Raw genomic sequence first — 15,346 nt, forward strand, 5'->3', positions numbered from 1 at the left:
TTCTCGTGGTATTGCCAAATTTAAAGCCGTTTTTCAGTGTTCTAAAGAATTAAGGTCAAACTCATCAGATACAACTCTTTAAACATTTGAAGGTTGTATCTCACTTTTTTCGTGATTCATTAAAGTAGAAGAACTATCTACAGGGGTTGATATTGTAAAAATTATACGTTCTCCTTCTTGAATATTAGCCTTCCTCTTAAAAATACATCAATTCTTTGATTTTTCATAATTATTTTATATAAAAGTTTGAATATATATCCTGTAAAACATGTAAAAAAGAAATTAGAAGGATAAATATTAAAATTTATAATATTTATTGAATTTGTTATCAATTTATACAAATACAATAATATCATTACTGAATATTCTAATATTTGTTATCATATAAAAAATTAAATTAAATAAAAAGTAAAATATATAATAATATTAAATTACATAAATAAAAAATACCTAATTTTTTATATTTGAACTCAAAGATAGAAGGAGTGTTACTTACTGAATAGAGAGCTGTGAAATGTGAATACACTTAGTTCAGTCCAAATCCAACAAGGTTTGAATATTTAAAACTAAAAATTATTGTGCAATAAAAGTAAGAGATGAAGATTGAACTTTAACATTTTAAGTAAAGTATTTAAGCCAACTGAATTATTTTTTATTTTCTAAAAAAGTACTATTAATTTTTTTAACAAAAGTTGGGAGCCGTCCCCTTGTCTTAACTAAGCTCCGCCCCTGGCTTTTGACCATGTTAATTTGATGATGAGAACGAAGCTAGAGGTGTTGTGAGAGAGTTCATTAATGGAGTGTGTGTTATTTGTGGTTCAGAGTCTCTGTTGATGGCAAATTCAAAGTTGAAAGGAAGTGAGAGTGAAGCGTTGTTGGCAAATGACGAGGGTACATGCAACAACCTTCTTTCTATACTGCTGCAAAAGAAGTTCTTGCAGAAGCGGAAGGTAAAGGAAAGATCTCAACTTCTCAAGTTCTGGAATTTAAATTAATTTATTTTGTTAGCACTAAAGTTTATTTATCGGATATTTCAGTCGGTTTGCTTGAATGGGTTGACCGGGTTCAAACTCTCACATTTGTTGTGAACAATTGAAATGATTATTTAATCAATCCAAGTTAATTGGAGAAAAAAAGTTCAAGTTAATATTAGGACTGCTATACATACAAATCTTTTTGGCTTACAAGTCTTATAAGTCCAATAAAACACATGCATTACACTTAATTAACGCATTACACACTTTCACATTCAAGAGTAAATAAAATGTACGTTATTTAACAACTTCCTGTTTACAAAGCGCACTACTCACCATGCATTATGAACGACTCTTCTTCTTCTTCCTCCATGAAAACAATTTTCTTGCCAAATTTGAAGATAATAGAACTTCAGAAATACATTACAGAAATACACCCAAAGGATTACAAAAATACACCCAAAATTCGTTGAAATGCATCTTATGCATATTTCAAAACTCTTTCTCTTTCTCCTCCTCATCTTCTGCTGTTTCTTCTTCTTCAAAAACGATTTCAGAGCTTGATGTCAAAAAAAATGGAAATCGAGAATAATGAAGAAAGAAAACAGAGAGAAAAGCACGTAAATGAAGAAGAAGAACAGAAAGAGGAAGAAGAACGTGCAGCAAGAAGAAGAAGAAGGAGAAAGAGAAAGCAAGAAACGAAAGAAAAGAAGAAGAAGAGGAAGAGGAAGAGAAACGTGCAAGAAGAAGAAGAACGAGAAAGAGAAAGCAAGAAACGAAAGAAGAAAAGAAGAAGAAGAAGAAGAAGAGGAAGAGGAAGAAGAACGTGCAGCAAGAAGAAGAAGGAGGGGAAAGAGAAGGCAAGAAACGAAAGAAAAGAAGAAGAAGAAGAAGAAGAGGAAGAAGAAGAAGAACGTAGACCTTGCATCGCGTTTTTGGGGTTTATTCGTCAATTAACTTGTAAAGCATACAAGCCCTAATGACTTGTATGCAGAGCTTTTCTCTAATATCAGTTCTCTTTATTATTTATATATCTTAGTTGTGTCATATTAATTAAAATAAATGAATAAAATTACGCACCAAAGATTTATAAATACAAAAGTATATTTTAAAGATTATTTTTTATAAACAAAATTATTACACTATTAATAAAGATTTGATATTTAAGATTTTTTTTGTGTACATTTTTATCGATTGAAAATAATTTTTGAGATATTACTTTGATTGATATTTATGAATCTAAATATATATTTTTGTTTATTCTAAATTCTTTCATATATATTTTTGTTTATTTAGCCTAATAACTAATAAGTATATAGTACCTTAAAAAATAAAACAAATTCAGTCTAGTTTTACTTAAAATTAATATTTTTTTATTTTGTACTTCCATATATATATATTTTCAAATAATATTAATATATTTTATTCAATTATAAGAAATGAATTACAAAATAATATAAATAATATTATAAATTTTTCTATTTTTTAATAATTATACATCCAAATTCCAAACACAATTTTAACTACTTCTATCCAAGTGACAATCAATCTCTCAAAATTATATTGAAAATAAAATATTCAAACATAAATTATATTAATACTAATTCAATTTTGATCAAAATTAATTTTACAAATGTACAGTAATACCAACATTTATAATTGCAAACATTAATTCAAACACATGTAATGTTCACTTTTTTAATATAAAAAAATACCAAATTAATTAAAAATAACATGCTGATTTCAAGACTCAAACCCCGGAGAGAAAACGGAAGAAGGGAGGGCGGGGGGAGAAATACACCAAAAAAAAATCATGAATTAAAAGTGAGAACTGAGAAATATTTGGTGACTAATATTTTTTTTCCTTATATTTATATCTTGTATTTGAATTACACTAACTCTAAATTTTTCCTACTAAACATTCCCATTAGAATTTAGTGAAGCAACAAAATATGACCAAAAAAAGACACAGGAACCAGAAAGAGCATCACATAACTTGCATCTTCAGAGACAACAAAAAAAAAATTTTGTCCTACTAAATGGAGTTGACTACATAAATCAAATGACGCCATTAAACTCTATCATGTATTATGTCTACAGAGAGACCATCTTTAGAGAATGATAACAAAATTATTCTTTTAAGCATAACAACCTGACGAATACCATACCAAACATTATCTACATGTTACAATCTATAACCCATTTCCATTCAAAGAGAAATAAAAAAGACAGAACAAGAACCAGGTGCTTAGAACATTTATTACATACAAATTGATAGCATCATCAAGGTATCAACACAATAGACCCTGAGGTCTTCCTATTCTCAAGATCTTCATGTGCTTTTGCAGCCTCAGACAAAGGGTAAGTATGGTTAACTCGCACCTTCAACACACCAGAAGCAACATTAGTAAACACCTCTCCAGCAGACTCCAATAGCTCGTCACGAGTGACATTGTATTGCATTAGACTTGGCCTTGTCAAGAACAAGGATTTTGCAGCCAGGGTAGACAATGGAACGGGATCAGGAGTACCTGATGACTGCCCGAAATTTACCAAGTAGCCTCGAAGTTTTAAACAAGCCAAAGATCCCTAGCAAAAAATATAAATAAGTAAATAATAAAAATAAAAAGAGCTGAAAAAATAGCATACCACCTAAAAGAATTTTCTCTCATTACATTCGCAGTTTCTTGAAAAATAGAAAGAAACATTACTGACACAAATATACTAAACCATGGTTCCATGTTTAAATTAAAAATTGGAAAAAATGTAATTAACTCCCCTAAACTTTAGCTCATGTGCAACTTAGGTCATAAACTTACAAAATACGCAATTCAACACTCAGGAGTTGTCCATACACTGAAAACAGGTCTTCCAAAATTATTCTCCCATTGAGGTGTTATGCTGTCTGTAAAAACCATAATTTTGGAAGAAAAGTTCGCACAAAAGTTTTGAAAGTTTACATTGTTAAGGGCATACGAGCAAAAGTTAAAGGCTGTTAATTGCATTTTTCCCTTAAAATATGTCTCATAACAAAAAGGTCCATCGTGCAGAAATCAGTAGAACATTATACCAAGCATGTTGTTAAATTCCATCAATAGTATACTAACATGAGAGTAGTTCAATCTGTAAATCAAACCGTGGCATATATTCTTTTTCTCTCTGTGTTCAACCATTAAAGGGTTCTTATTAGAACAATTATTGAGTATAGAAACTTTATCTGCTTTCATATTATTGTGTCTACGAATTCACAGAAACACAATGCTGATAGGATACAGAACAATGAGTTCATTTCTAATTTGAAAAGAGAGGCAGTCTTCTTTAATAAGATCCAGGAAGTCATTCATATTAAGAACATGCACTGTTAGAGTTCTGTATCTACAATCTTACTTGGTGCTTGTTGATGGTTTAGTTAAAAATGATCATCAAAGGATCAACTGAACCCTAAATCTAGTTGCATTCCTAGAAACTCAGCCTTCGTAACAGAAAAAATTTCGTGCAGAAATAGAAAAGGTGCAACTGTGATGCTGATGATATCATCATGCAAAATACAAGATTAACAGTTAAATCTTTCCACTCAAAAATTACCCAGCATTTTGATATTGAAATTTCACTTGGATATGATTGCATAGAATGAGAATTACCTGAAAAGTATCCTTTCCTACTGAATCGTAAACTACTTCGACTCCATTTCCAGATGTAATTTCATTGACTCGAGCAACAAAATCCTCTTCAGTATAGATTATAGTATGATGGCAGCCATCCTCCTTGGCTTGAGCTGCCTTCTCTTTACTAGATACAGTTCCAATAACTGTTGCACCAAGCGCATTTGCCCACTGGCACAATAGGGATCCAACTCCACCAGCTGCTGCTTGTACAAGGACAGTATGACCAGGTTCAACCTATGAAGTTACATGTATTGGTTTCTGTTTATCATCAACATGGGGAACAAATAACAGGATTTTAAGGCAAAGCATAGAACTCAAGAAATATTATAATCAACTACAGTAATAGCAAAATTCTTGCTTCTGTTATAAATTACAACAAATTTTCTTTTGTGCTTTACTTCAAGTATATACTAGAAGAGGAATATCTTTCTGCAGTAACACCTTCAATTTACAATGAGATTATCACCCAGAAGAGGAATATCCTAATTTGATAACTATCACTAAAGACTTGTAGCATTCTCTCTTTTTCAGGCACATCTTGCCAGGTATCAATCCTCAGTATCGTTGAGTAAAAATCCCTCTTGTATGCTTTTAGATTGGCAAACATGATACTCCAATACGGAAACTACTACCAAATAGAGGCCAACATCTAATAATCTTATTTGATAAAACTTGCTTGTTTCAAAATCTACTATTAAATCATTTCAACTAGACAAAGTAATTAAGCATTTCAATACTTTTTTTTTCCTAAAAAAAAAAGGAAAATTCTAGACAGCCGGAAAATTTCTGATGAACTCTTGGATCAATGAGTGATATTAAACCCTTGGATCAATGAGGTTCTACCATTTCATCCCGATCAATCTGACAAAATTTCTGATGGAGTAATAATGTTCATCTTTTCTTTTTCTGACTTATTGCATCCATAGGTTGACAATATAAACAAATCATAAAGGAAACCAAACTTCCCTTAAAACACAAATACAAATGTCGGAAGATCAATTATCTGAAATATACATATAATGCCTTTAAAGTCACAAAACAAATCTCAGGAATTCTTTTATATTTTGAAGACGTAGAAACACTATCTGGTGAAACTGTGGAGCTTGACTATGTTTAGAAAATATTAAGAATCTCTTTAATATTTATCTCAGATAATGAAATATTTCTAACATGGAATCAACTAGCTTCTCCCTAAGAAAACAATCTTAGGGAGTGCCTTACTAGTTTTGTGATGTTCCCTAATTTGTGATTTTAAAAATTAGGAGTATAAAATGCCAATCGTATCAGTGTTCCAAGAAAAATAACAAAATCAAATGAAAACAAAAAAAGAGCGATAAATACAAATTATAAAAGCCTACCTTGAAACAACGGCGAACCAAGAACTGAGCTGTCATGCCCTTCAGCATGATAGATGCCCCAACAACTGGGTCAATTGAGGAGGGTACAGGAACTACTTTGTCAGCAGGAAGAATCTGCTCTTCAGCATATGAGCCCATTGGTTGACCTGCATACGCAACAAGATCTCCAACCTTCCTACCAGTGAGTCCAGAACCAACGGCTGTGACAACCCCAACAGCTTCCATACCTGAACACATTAAAAGTAAAACTAATCAACATATGATACTTTCTGCATCAAGTATTTGACATATTAGGATTTGTATATTTGTAATTTGCTTATCCTGCTGATTTTCTTTTCCTTCCTTTCAAGTTTTATACTGCTTTTCTATATTAAACTCTCAATGGAAGACGTTCAAATCAGAGAATGGCAATTCATTAAGAAAGGGATCACCAATAGTCAACGGAGAATAAGAATACTACATAACTTAGAAAAAGAGAAGACCGAAGGATGTTGAAACCTAAGGTGTCAGTTAGTCTTATGTATGTAGCGACAAATTATTTTTAGTACACGATGCAGAATTATATTCTTTAGAAAAAGGAAAAACACGAGGAGTAAAAATAAACAAGAAAACAAATAAAAAAAGAAATTTTTTATGGCGAATAGATAGATGTTATTTATTATATACAACAAGGAGTCATTATTATTTTTGGATAGAAGAGGGGCATTATTTCTAATTTGTTCGATTCTACAAAACAGCCAACTGTGCAAGCAAAACCGGTGAAAGTTTGGGAGCAAGGAGAATTCAAATAAATTAATATTTCCATATGATCTGGATTTGCACATTTTGTGCTAATGGCCTCTTCATGGTTCAAACCTCTCTGTTACCATCAAAATTAAATGTCATACATAAACTCCAAATTCCCAAAATGAAGACATACTGTTAACTAGCACACAATATATATATATATATATATATATATATAACATAGAGAGAGAATATCAACTACACCAGCATAATTTAGATATAAATCTTTACACCATTTAATAACCTTTTACTAAATAATTTTTGCAAAGCACACCATTACTTTAATGGTTTATGGTTGTATAGTTAAAAATTATATAATCTTAAAAGCTGTTCACAGTATAATCATATGGCCTTTGATCACTGCAAACTCTTGCTGCCTCCACTGCCAGAAATTTTTGCCATCAAGCATGATTGATGCCAGATAATTGGAGTGAATCAAGCCTGAAGGATTTGAGAGATTCAACGGCAAGTTTGCAGCAGATTGAGGATACAATTGTCAAGTGATTTGAACAGCAGATGCATCAGGATATACCCAAGGGAAATTTGAAGCTCTAGATTCCTCGTCAGAAGTTAGGTTTCAGAAAGAACATGTAGGAAAGTGAAGGAAAAGGTTGAGGGAATTTGAGATTGAAAGAAACTGACATTTCTCTACTTGTGTAATGAATCTGATCTTTTGCATTCTGAAAAGGATCATACACTAGGATCTAACCACAGAAACAGGATCAATACAACCGCAATTAAAAACCAGTGGTCAGTTATCCACAGATTCTACGGATAATAGATGGTGAAGCAGGTCTTCATAACTGACTCAAATACTCTTTAAAAGATACCAGTGCAATACAATACATCCTTAATTTTGAAGAATCCATGTATCATAGCCATCAACAAAATCTAGAATATTACTTCGTTGACATCCAATCATTTCCTTGTGTTCTTTGCGGTAATAAGTAGGAGGAAATCTAATGTTCCAGTACGTAAAATAGAAAGAATACAATGTACGATTTTTGTCAGAACTTATAACTAATAAAACATTTTAGTGAAATATTAATTCTACCTGATCCCAGTAAAGGAACCAATTGCAAGTGAATCATTGGAAACCTCATCCCCTTCTATGTTGAAACTACCAAGTACTAACCACTAAGAACTAAAAGAAGCTAAATAATCCACAGTTTGGATTGCTGCATGGAGTAATCGAACACTAGAACAAACAAGTCTTCAGGTCACTGCTCAGTAATGGCATTACAGAACCGAAACAATTTTTCTCTACCTCTTGTTTTCATTTTCTTTTTTTATTTTTGGCATTGGCATAAATGTTTCATGAGAGATCAATTGATAAGAGGTAAATAAACTCCAAAAACCTGGGGTGAAAGGCAATGAAGGGGCTTTATAAACTCCTTTCCGAAAGTAGACATCGATAAAATTAAGGCCAATGGCTTTGTTCGTCACGCGCACCTCGCCTTCTTTTGGCTCTCCGATTTCCACATCCTCCCACTTCAGAACCTGTCATCAAATTTACAACCAAGAAATAGGTCACAGGATAATGAAGCAAACCACAGAACACAGAAGCAGCACATCTCTAATCTCAAATAATTTTAACAATAAATCGAATATATCGAAAAATAAAAATTTGTTTAAAAAAAATGCAAGAGTGAATAGTAACACTACTGAATCATAGAGACGGTTGCATTACGTAACTAAAGTGGCGAATATACAACACAAATTTGAAATCAGAACAGTAGTAATAGGAAAAGCATACTAAAATTATGAAAAAGGAAAATTCAGGTTCCAATTGAAAAGAAAAAATAAAATAAAAAGTAAAATGAGGTCGCTTTGATAGTTCATAATCATAACCTGAGGGCCACCGAGTTCATGAACTCTGATAGCTTTGACCATGTTTGATGAGAATGAAGCTTTAGCAATGAGAGGTTTTTGAGTTGGTGGAAGTGGAAGGGTGAAGAAGGGGAATGAAAGAGTTGAATTTGAAGAGGGTGAGAAACAAAAAAGGGGGTTCTGGAGTGTGACTTGTAGTAGCCTTGAAAATGACATGTTTCCTTTCTCTCCCAATAATTGCCAAATTGCCCAACCAAGGGGGTTTTTGTTTCTCAAAAATACAATCATATTATTTTAGGTGAAATATATGGTAAAGATGTTGTTTTAAAGATGTGCTTATGTGGCAAAATCTAAACCACACATTTTAAAACCACACTTTTAACTTAAAACCGTAACCCTTCACAAAGAAAAGCGTCACCTAATGGAAAAAAGTAAATTAGAAGATTTAAGAGAAGAAATAATTAAATTATCAAAACTAATAGATCAAAAATTAATGATTTTAACCAATGTTAATTGTAATGACACTGAATTCTTAAAATCAATACAAATGATTTTTCAAAATCTTTTACTATAAGTTTTATTGAAGGACTTCAAAAACCTGAAAAAACTTATTTTTCACATGGAATTTCTAAAAAATACTACCATGGAAATGATTCCCCACATCTTCGTCATACTTTTAACCCACAATTAAATTCTATAGTAGATATGCTTGAAGAAATATTAGTATCTATAAAATTTCAAAGAAATAAGGAAAAAGAGAATCCCAAAGAAGAAAAATTTCAAAATATAATCAACATAACAGACTTAAAAGTAAACCACCATTGAAATTATGAATATTGAAGAAAAATTAGAAGAAGTTACAATGCTTTTAAACAGTTAAAAATGGCTCAAGAAAATAATATTATGGAACATGGTTTTCAATAGAAGAAGAATTAGTAAATGCTGAAAATATAGAAAATGAAGAACACATTCTAGACTATTCAAGTGACGAAGAACCAGCAATTCCAATACAAGTAAAAAAGCTGGAACATCTAAGGATAATCAATCTCAATTTAAATGGGAAACAGGTTTTGATAATATGCTTTTAAAAAAGGATTTATATAAAGATTCAAATATACAAAATACCATCAAAATACGTTCCTAAAATCCAGGAAATGGAAGGAGAAAAATGCTCGATTTAGACTGCAAAAAGAACGAAAAAGAAATTTTCGAAACTGGTTGAATTCCTTCTTATTAGAAGCTTTTACTAATCCAAAACTTAGTGAATTGTCTGGAAGAGACATTTGGAATTACATAGGATTTCATACTAAAGGAACTATAAGAGATTATATGACATCAATAGAAAACCAAATAATAGAAGAATTAGAAACAAAAACAACAGCTTATGATAAGATATTATATAATGATGATTCTATATAAAGAATTTTTTGGAAAAAATATTATAGATCATAGACAAGAAGTCTATAATAAAGAATATCAAGAAGCAAAAAACCATTTAGCTAATATTCAGATATATGATTTATGTAATGTGGAATCTTATATATGTGAATATAGAATACATTATTACAAATTAAAAGAAGAAGATAAAAATCATTATCTCAGTATGTATAACAAAACTTCCATATCCTGCTAATGAATTTATAATGGGAAGATTTATAAGAGAATAAATAGAGGAACAATGAAAATAATTTTGGTGGAGCAACCTCTGCAATAAGAGAGGAAATAAAAGAACGTTGATGCAAGAAGCAACTCAAAAAATTTGCAAATATAATTAGAATTTGCTGGATAATGAAGAGATACCTCAAAATATGGTCTTAATAAAAATTTTCAAAGAAAAAAAAATATCAATTTAGAAGAAGAAAATACTATCCAAACTGGAGAAAAAGAGATATTTTAGGAAAGAAAATAACAAAAACAAAAGACAAAGAAATAACTATTGCCCGAATAAAAAGAAATTGTAAATGTTGGTATTGCCAAGAAAAGGACACTACGCAAATGAATGCCCAAAAAGAAGGATAAAAAGGATCTTACTAAACAAATAGAAATTGCTAAGTCTTGTTTCATGGAACCATTAGAAGAATCTGATGATCTCAGAAACAGACTCAGAGACTGAGTAATAATGCTACATTTATTACTATAAAAATAACAGAAAAATTTATAAATGCTTTCATAGATTCTGGAGCAACACAATGCTTTGCTAGTTCAAATATAAAACTTGATTGGAAAAAATTAAAGAAACCATTAAGAGTTAGAATAGCTGACAAATTAATACATAAATTGACCAAAAAGCAGAGATGGTTGAAATTTTATTCAATTATAGATTCATTGTTCCATCTATATATATGTATTCTGGAATGGATTTTATCATAGGAATAACTTTTTAAAACTATATCATCCATTCATTCAAATTAACATATATAGTTTTAAAAGCTCCACACGATTCTTCAATAAATCAAAAATCAAAACGTATAAAATACCAACTACTACTATAGATAAGATCTTAAAATTTAAAATATTTTCTATATTATAAACATGTTATTTAAATCTATACTTTCAGATAAATATTCCAAAAAATAATCTTGAAATAAAGATAGAAGAACTTTTGGATGAAATTTGTGCTGAATCCTTTAGATATTAAAAATACAAATAACGAATTAGTAAGCATTAAATTAAAAGATCCCACAAAAGAGATAAATGTTCCAAATAAAATTCCTTATTCCGTAAGAGATAGAGAGTTCTCACTAAAGTAAAGATCTTTTGGAAAAAGGAATTATAAGATTAAGTAAAAGTCCTCATGCGGCTCCAGCTTTTTACGTTGAAAACAATAATGAAATTAAAAGGGGAAAACGAAGAATGGTAATAAACTAAGAAATGAATGAAGCAACTATTGGTGATGCTCATAAACTTCCAAGAAAGATTCTATTTTAGAAAAAATCAAAGGAGCAACTTGGTTTTCATCTCTTGATGCAAAATCAGGATATTGGCAACTTCGTTTAGACGAAGAAACAAAGAAATTAATTGCTTTTACTTGCCCAACAAAAGAATCAACAAGTGTGTTGCTCTATGAATGGAATGTATTACCATTCGGATTAAAACAGCCCCAGGTATTTATCAAAGATTTATGGAAGAAAATCTAAAGGAGTTAAATGAATTTGTTTAGTGTACATTGATGATATACTAATTTTACAAAACAGGATAAAAGATCATCTTCAAAAATTATTAATAGTTTTAGAAAGATGTAAAGAAAAAGGATTAGTTCTTAGCAAAAGAAAGCAAGAATAGCAAAAGAAATAGAGTTTCTTGGATTAATTCTATCCACTGAAGGAAAGCTAAACTACAACCAATGTTCTAGAAAAAGTAAATTTATTTCCTAATAAAATAGAAGATAGAAAACAATTACAAAAATTTTTAGGGTGTATAAATTATATTTCTGATCAAGGATTTTTAAAGAATACTAGTGTATGAACCCGTGCTCAGCACGGAAAAATTTATAAAAGTAAAAAAAATTATATATTTTGATATTTAAAACAAAAGTATAAAATAATTATTATTTTAAGAAATTTATAAAATTATTATCAAAATCAAAGTTTAATTTAAAAAAAAAGTGAGTAATAATTATTTTATATTTTTTAAGGTAAAATAATTATACACTGATACAGAATTTAAAATAAAATTAAAATATTTATATTAGAATACTATTTTTTTAAAGACTTCTCTATAAATAATATTGATGGTTAAATCTGCAGACATTTTTACGTGATTTATAAGTAAAACTTTTAAACATCTCTTACTCTTAACTCTTAAAAGTGCCATATATAGTTAGCCATGTGTAAAAACTGGTTTGGGCAAGTACAATCCAATATGAGATAAAATTTGTCCCTGAAACTTATTAATTGTCATGACAAACGATACTATTATGGAAAATTGTCTTCGTTAGAATCTAACTGGGACGGTTTCATTTGTTGGTACCATATTCATTTTTGGAATCAAAGCAATATGACCAACATTGTTACCCGTTAAGACTTCACATTCTATGACATGATTTCCAAGCTTCCTAACTTGTAGCCTTGTACCATTACAAAGAACACTAGATTGGTCAATATTCCTCAGTAACATCACCGAAACACCAACCTTGAGTATTAATTTATGTGGAGGCAAACCAGAGCAATTTATGCTATTCAGTAATTCAGGACCATAGAGATCTAGTTGACTCTCCATATTCCCTTCATCCATACAAATGGAATCCGAACTAATATAATTTTTCCCCAGGAATGATAGCCATCAGATGGTTGTTGACCTCTTCAACGATGTCTAGTGTAGGAGCCAGTATAGTTCTTGCTTTGAAAAATCCTTCGAGGACATGTTTTCCAAAATATTTGGATAAGAAAAATGAACCAACTCATCAAAGGCCTAGTTGAAGAAGGAATACAATATCTCCTGGAAGACATATCTCAGATCACCATCCATATTCACCTTTAGACCATCACCAACTTTCAATAACCACTCACCAAATTGCTCTGTCTCATCTTGATCTGAAGCAGTCGTCCCTACAGAGAGTCTCATGTTTTTTGTTAGTTTGAGCACCTGACAAAACTTCCAAAGGTAGACGAATTCACAGTTGAATGAACGATATCTTGTCTCGATCCTCGTGAAATGATAGAAAGAATTGTCTAAAGTCTCCACCTAGAACAACCACTTTTTCTCCAAAGGGCAAATCTTGCTATATATTGGAGAACACCTCATGATATCACCCAAGCATTTATCAAGCGCTTCATAGCAGTACTTACTAACCATTGGAGTCTCATCCCAAATTATAAGTTGGCTTTCAACAGCAACATTGCTTGAGGAGAACCAGGTTTGATGTTACATATAGAATCCTCAGTTATATTCAGCGTATTTTGAACCCTGAGTGTGTCATTCTTCCATTGGGAAGAAGTAAAGATGCAATACCACTCGAAGCAACGTTTAATACTATATCACCCATCGAGCGAATCTCAGCAAACATAAGGTTCCAATAAATGTTTTTCTAGTACCTCCATGACCATACACAAAGAAAAAGCCCATTCATCACAATACACAGCTATAATAATTTTATTGAATGCATATCTCTGCTCAGGTGTTGCGATGGCTACATGTCTGAGACATTTTTCTTTGAATCATCCTTATTAAAGTTTATCTCTTCCCTAATAACCCTTCGGTTAACAAAAAACTATCAACTTCAGTTGCTAAAGGCATAGGAGGATGTCTTCAAGGTTTTACCATAGGAATGTAAGATCTTGTCTATATCCATTAAGCACAACTGCTTAATCTCATCATTTGATATTGTTAACTCTGCATATATACGATACTGTAAAATTCAATCAAACAAAAATGATCAATAAGAAAAAACTTTTATCATTGTAATTAATAAAACTCACTGCTCATGTTCATCACGGCTCTCTGTCGATACAAAATATCATCTGAGAGTTCATGCCAACATCTATCCCAGACATGTTTGGTCTTGAGATATTGTTGGATGTTAATAGAATGACAAATAACCTCCTAATATATGATCCTAAGGCCATGAGCTTGCTTCCTTAATGCATCAATGAATTCTTCGTCATCTTGCAAGAAACTAAGGGCGAAGCATGCATCTCTATACGTAGCATAAATTGTTCCTCTACTGTTCTTATATCTCGAAAACTCATACATCCTCTCTGAGTATTCAAGAGAAGTCGTTGGTAATATTCTTCGGTATTTGCTGCAAAATTGGTTAAAATCCAACTTTTAAGTTGTTAAATGGATTAAGTACGCTATTTTAATTATTATGTAGCTACACATCCGTATAAGAATAATTTTCATAAAAATATAGAAATAAAAAATTGTATAATCTATAGATTATACTGTTGAAAGTTATTTGAACATTTATTTTCTAGTGTAGATAAATCGAATAAAATGGACGTGAGGTACAGGCTGTTAAGATTTTAAATTTAAATCATTAAATAAGTAAGATCAAAATTGAATAACTCGTCATTACCTGCAGGTACATGAGTAAACCTTCCAATTGCGAAGCCTTTCTTTCGAGGAAACCACTTTGAAGAATTGTCCTTCCAAACAAACTTGGTTGAAAACTCAGCATAAGTCAGACTTTGAGCATAAGGATATGACATGTTCACCGCCATCCATCCCAAAAATATGGACTTATGAAATATTGCTCTTTCAACAATATCATTCACATTAGAAGTTTCACCATAAACCACAGGTTGCTCATCCTCCAATGGAATGGAAGTCTAATCACAAATGCTTCTTCTCTTGGATTTGTATCCAAATAGACGTCAGACTGCCTCACATGCCGAAATGTACCTATAATCGTAGTAATTTCTAATTTTGTCAACAACTTGTGTGGCTTCTGATGGATCACCAGCATTGTATAGAGTAGCTGTTACGCGGTCATTACCTTTGTACATACTTAAACATATACTTAATAGAACTTGTTTGGCATGTGTATTCCATTTATGTGGCACCCGAACTTGAGCAACAATTTTGGATTATACGGAATAATGAACTTATTGTCTAGTACACATTCCCTTTCTTTCAGTTTGACCGTTATCAACGCCTATATTTGAAAAATCCGGCTCATCAATGAGTGTTCGTTGTCTAAACTCTTTAGGATAGAACTTTGAACAGGATTCATTCTTCATGCAAGGTGAATTCTTATTGTACGGACCACATGGACCATGTACCATATAATTTT

General features: G+C 31.2%; 2 protein-coding genes across 2 annotated transcripts; both read right to left on the reverse strand.

Moving 5' to 3' along the window:
* Positions 1 to 3,037: 3,037 nt before the first annotated feature.
* On the reverse strand, positions 3,038 to 8,839 carry LOC130946671 (uncharacterized). Its single transcript, XM_057875502.1, has 5 exons — positions 8,635 to 8,839; positions 8,142 to 8,283; positions 5,998 to 6,224; positions 4,616 to 4,873; positions 3,038 to 3,563 (listed from the first exon to the last, which is right to left on the reverse strand). The coding sequence occupies exons 1-5, from the start codon at positions 8,827 to 8,829 to the stop codon at positions 3,258 to 3,260; spliced, it is 1,128 nt and encodes a 375-aa protein (XP_057731485.1). The 5' UTR covers positions 8,830 to 8,839; the 3' UTR covers positions 3,038 to 3,257.
* Positions 8,840 to 12,546: 3,707 nt separating this feature from the next.
* LOC130946076 (uncharacterized) lies at positions 12,547 to 13,176 on the reverse strand. Its single transcript, XM_057874759.1, has 2 exons — positions 13,074 to 13,176; positions 12,547 to 12,836 (listed from the first exon to the last, which is right to left on the reverse strand). Exons 1-2 carry the CDS (start codon positions 13,174 to 13,176, stop codon positions 12,547 to 12,549), a joined length of 393 nt encoding a protein of 130 aa, XP_057730742.1.
* Between the last annotated feature and the right edge of the window lie 2,170 nt (positions 13,177 to 15,346).

This window comes from Arachis stenosperma, chromosome 8 (assembly GCF_014773155.1).
Source record: "Arachis stenosperma cultivar V10309 chromosome 8, arast.V10309.gnm1.PFL2, whole genome shotgun sequence".
In the NCBI taxonomy this organism is placed as follows: Eukaryota; Viridiplantae; Streptophyta; class Magnoliopsida; order Fabales; family Fabaceae; genus Arachis; species Arachis stenosperma.

Coding starts and splice junctions, on each gene's coding strand:
- LOC130946671 (XM_057875502.1), bottom strand. CDS start 8,829: ATGTCATTTTCAAGGCTACTACAAGTCACACTCCAGAACCCCCTTTTT. Junction 8,284..8,634: donor ATGAACTCGGTGGCCCTCAG/GTTATGATTATG, acceptor ATTTGATGACAG/GTTCTGAAGTGGGAGGATGT. Junction 6,225..8,141: donor TTCATTGCCTTTCACCCCAG/GTTTTTGGAGTT, acceptor TAATGTGTTCAG/GTATGGAAGCTGTTGGGGTT.
- LOC130946076 (XM_057874759.1), bottom strand. CDS start 13,176: ATGAGACTCTCTGTAGGGACGACTGCTTCAGATCAAGATGAGACAGAG. Junction 12,837..13,073: donor TCTAAAGGTGAATATGGATG/GTGATCTGAGAT, acceptor GTATGGATGAAG/GGAATATGGAGAGTCAACTA.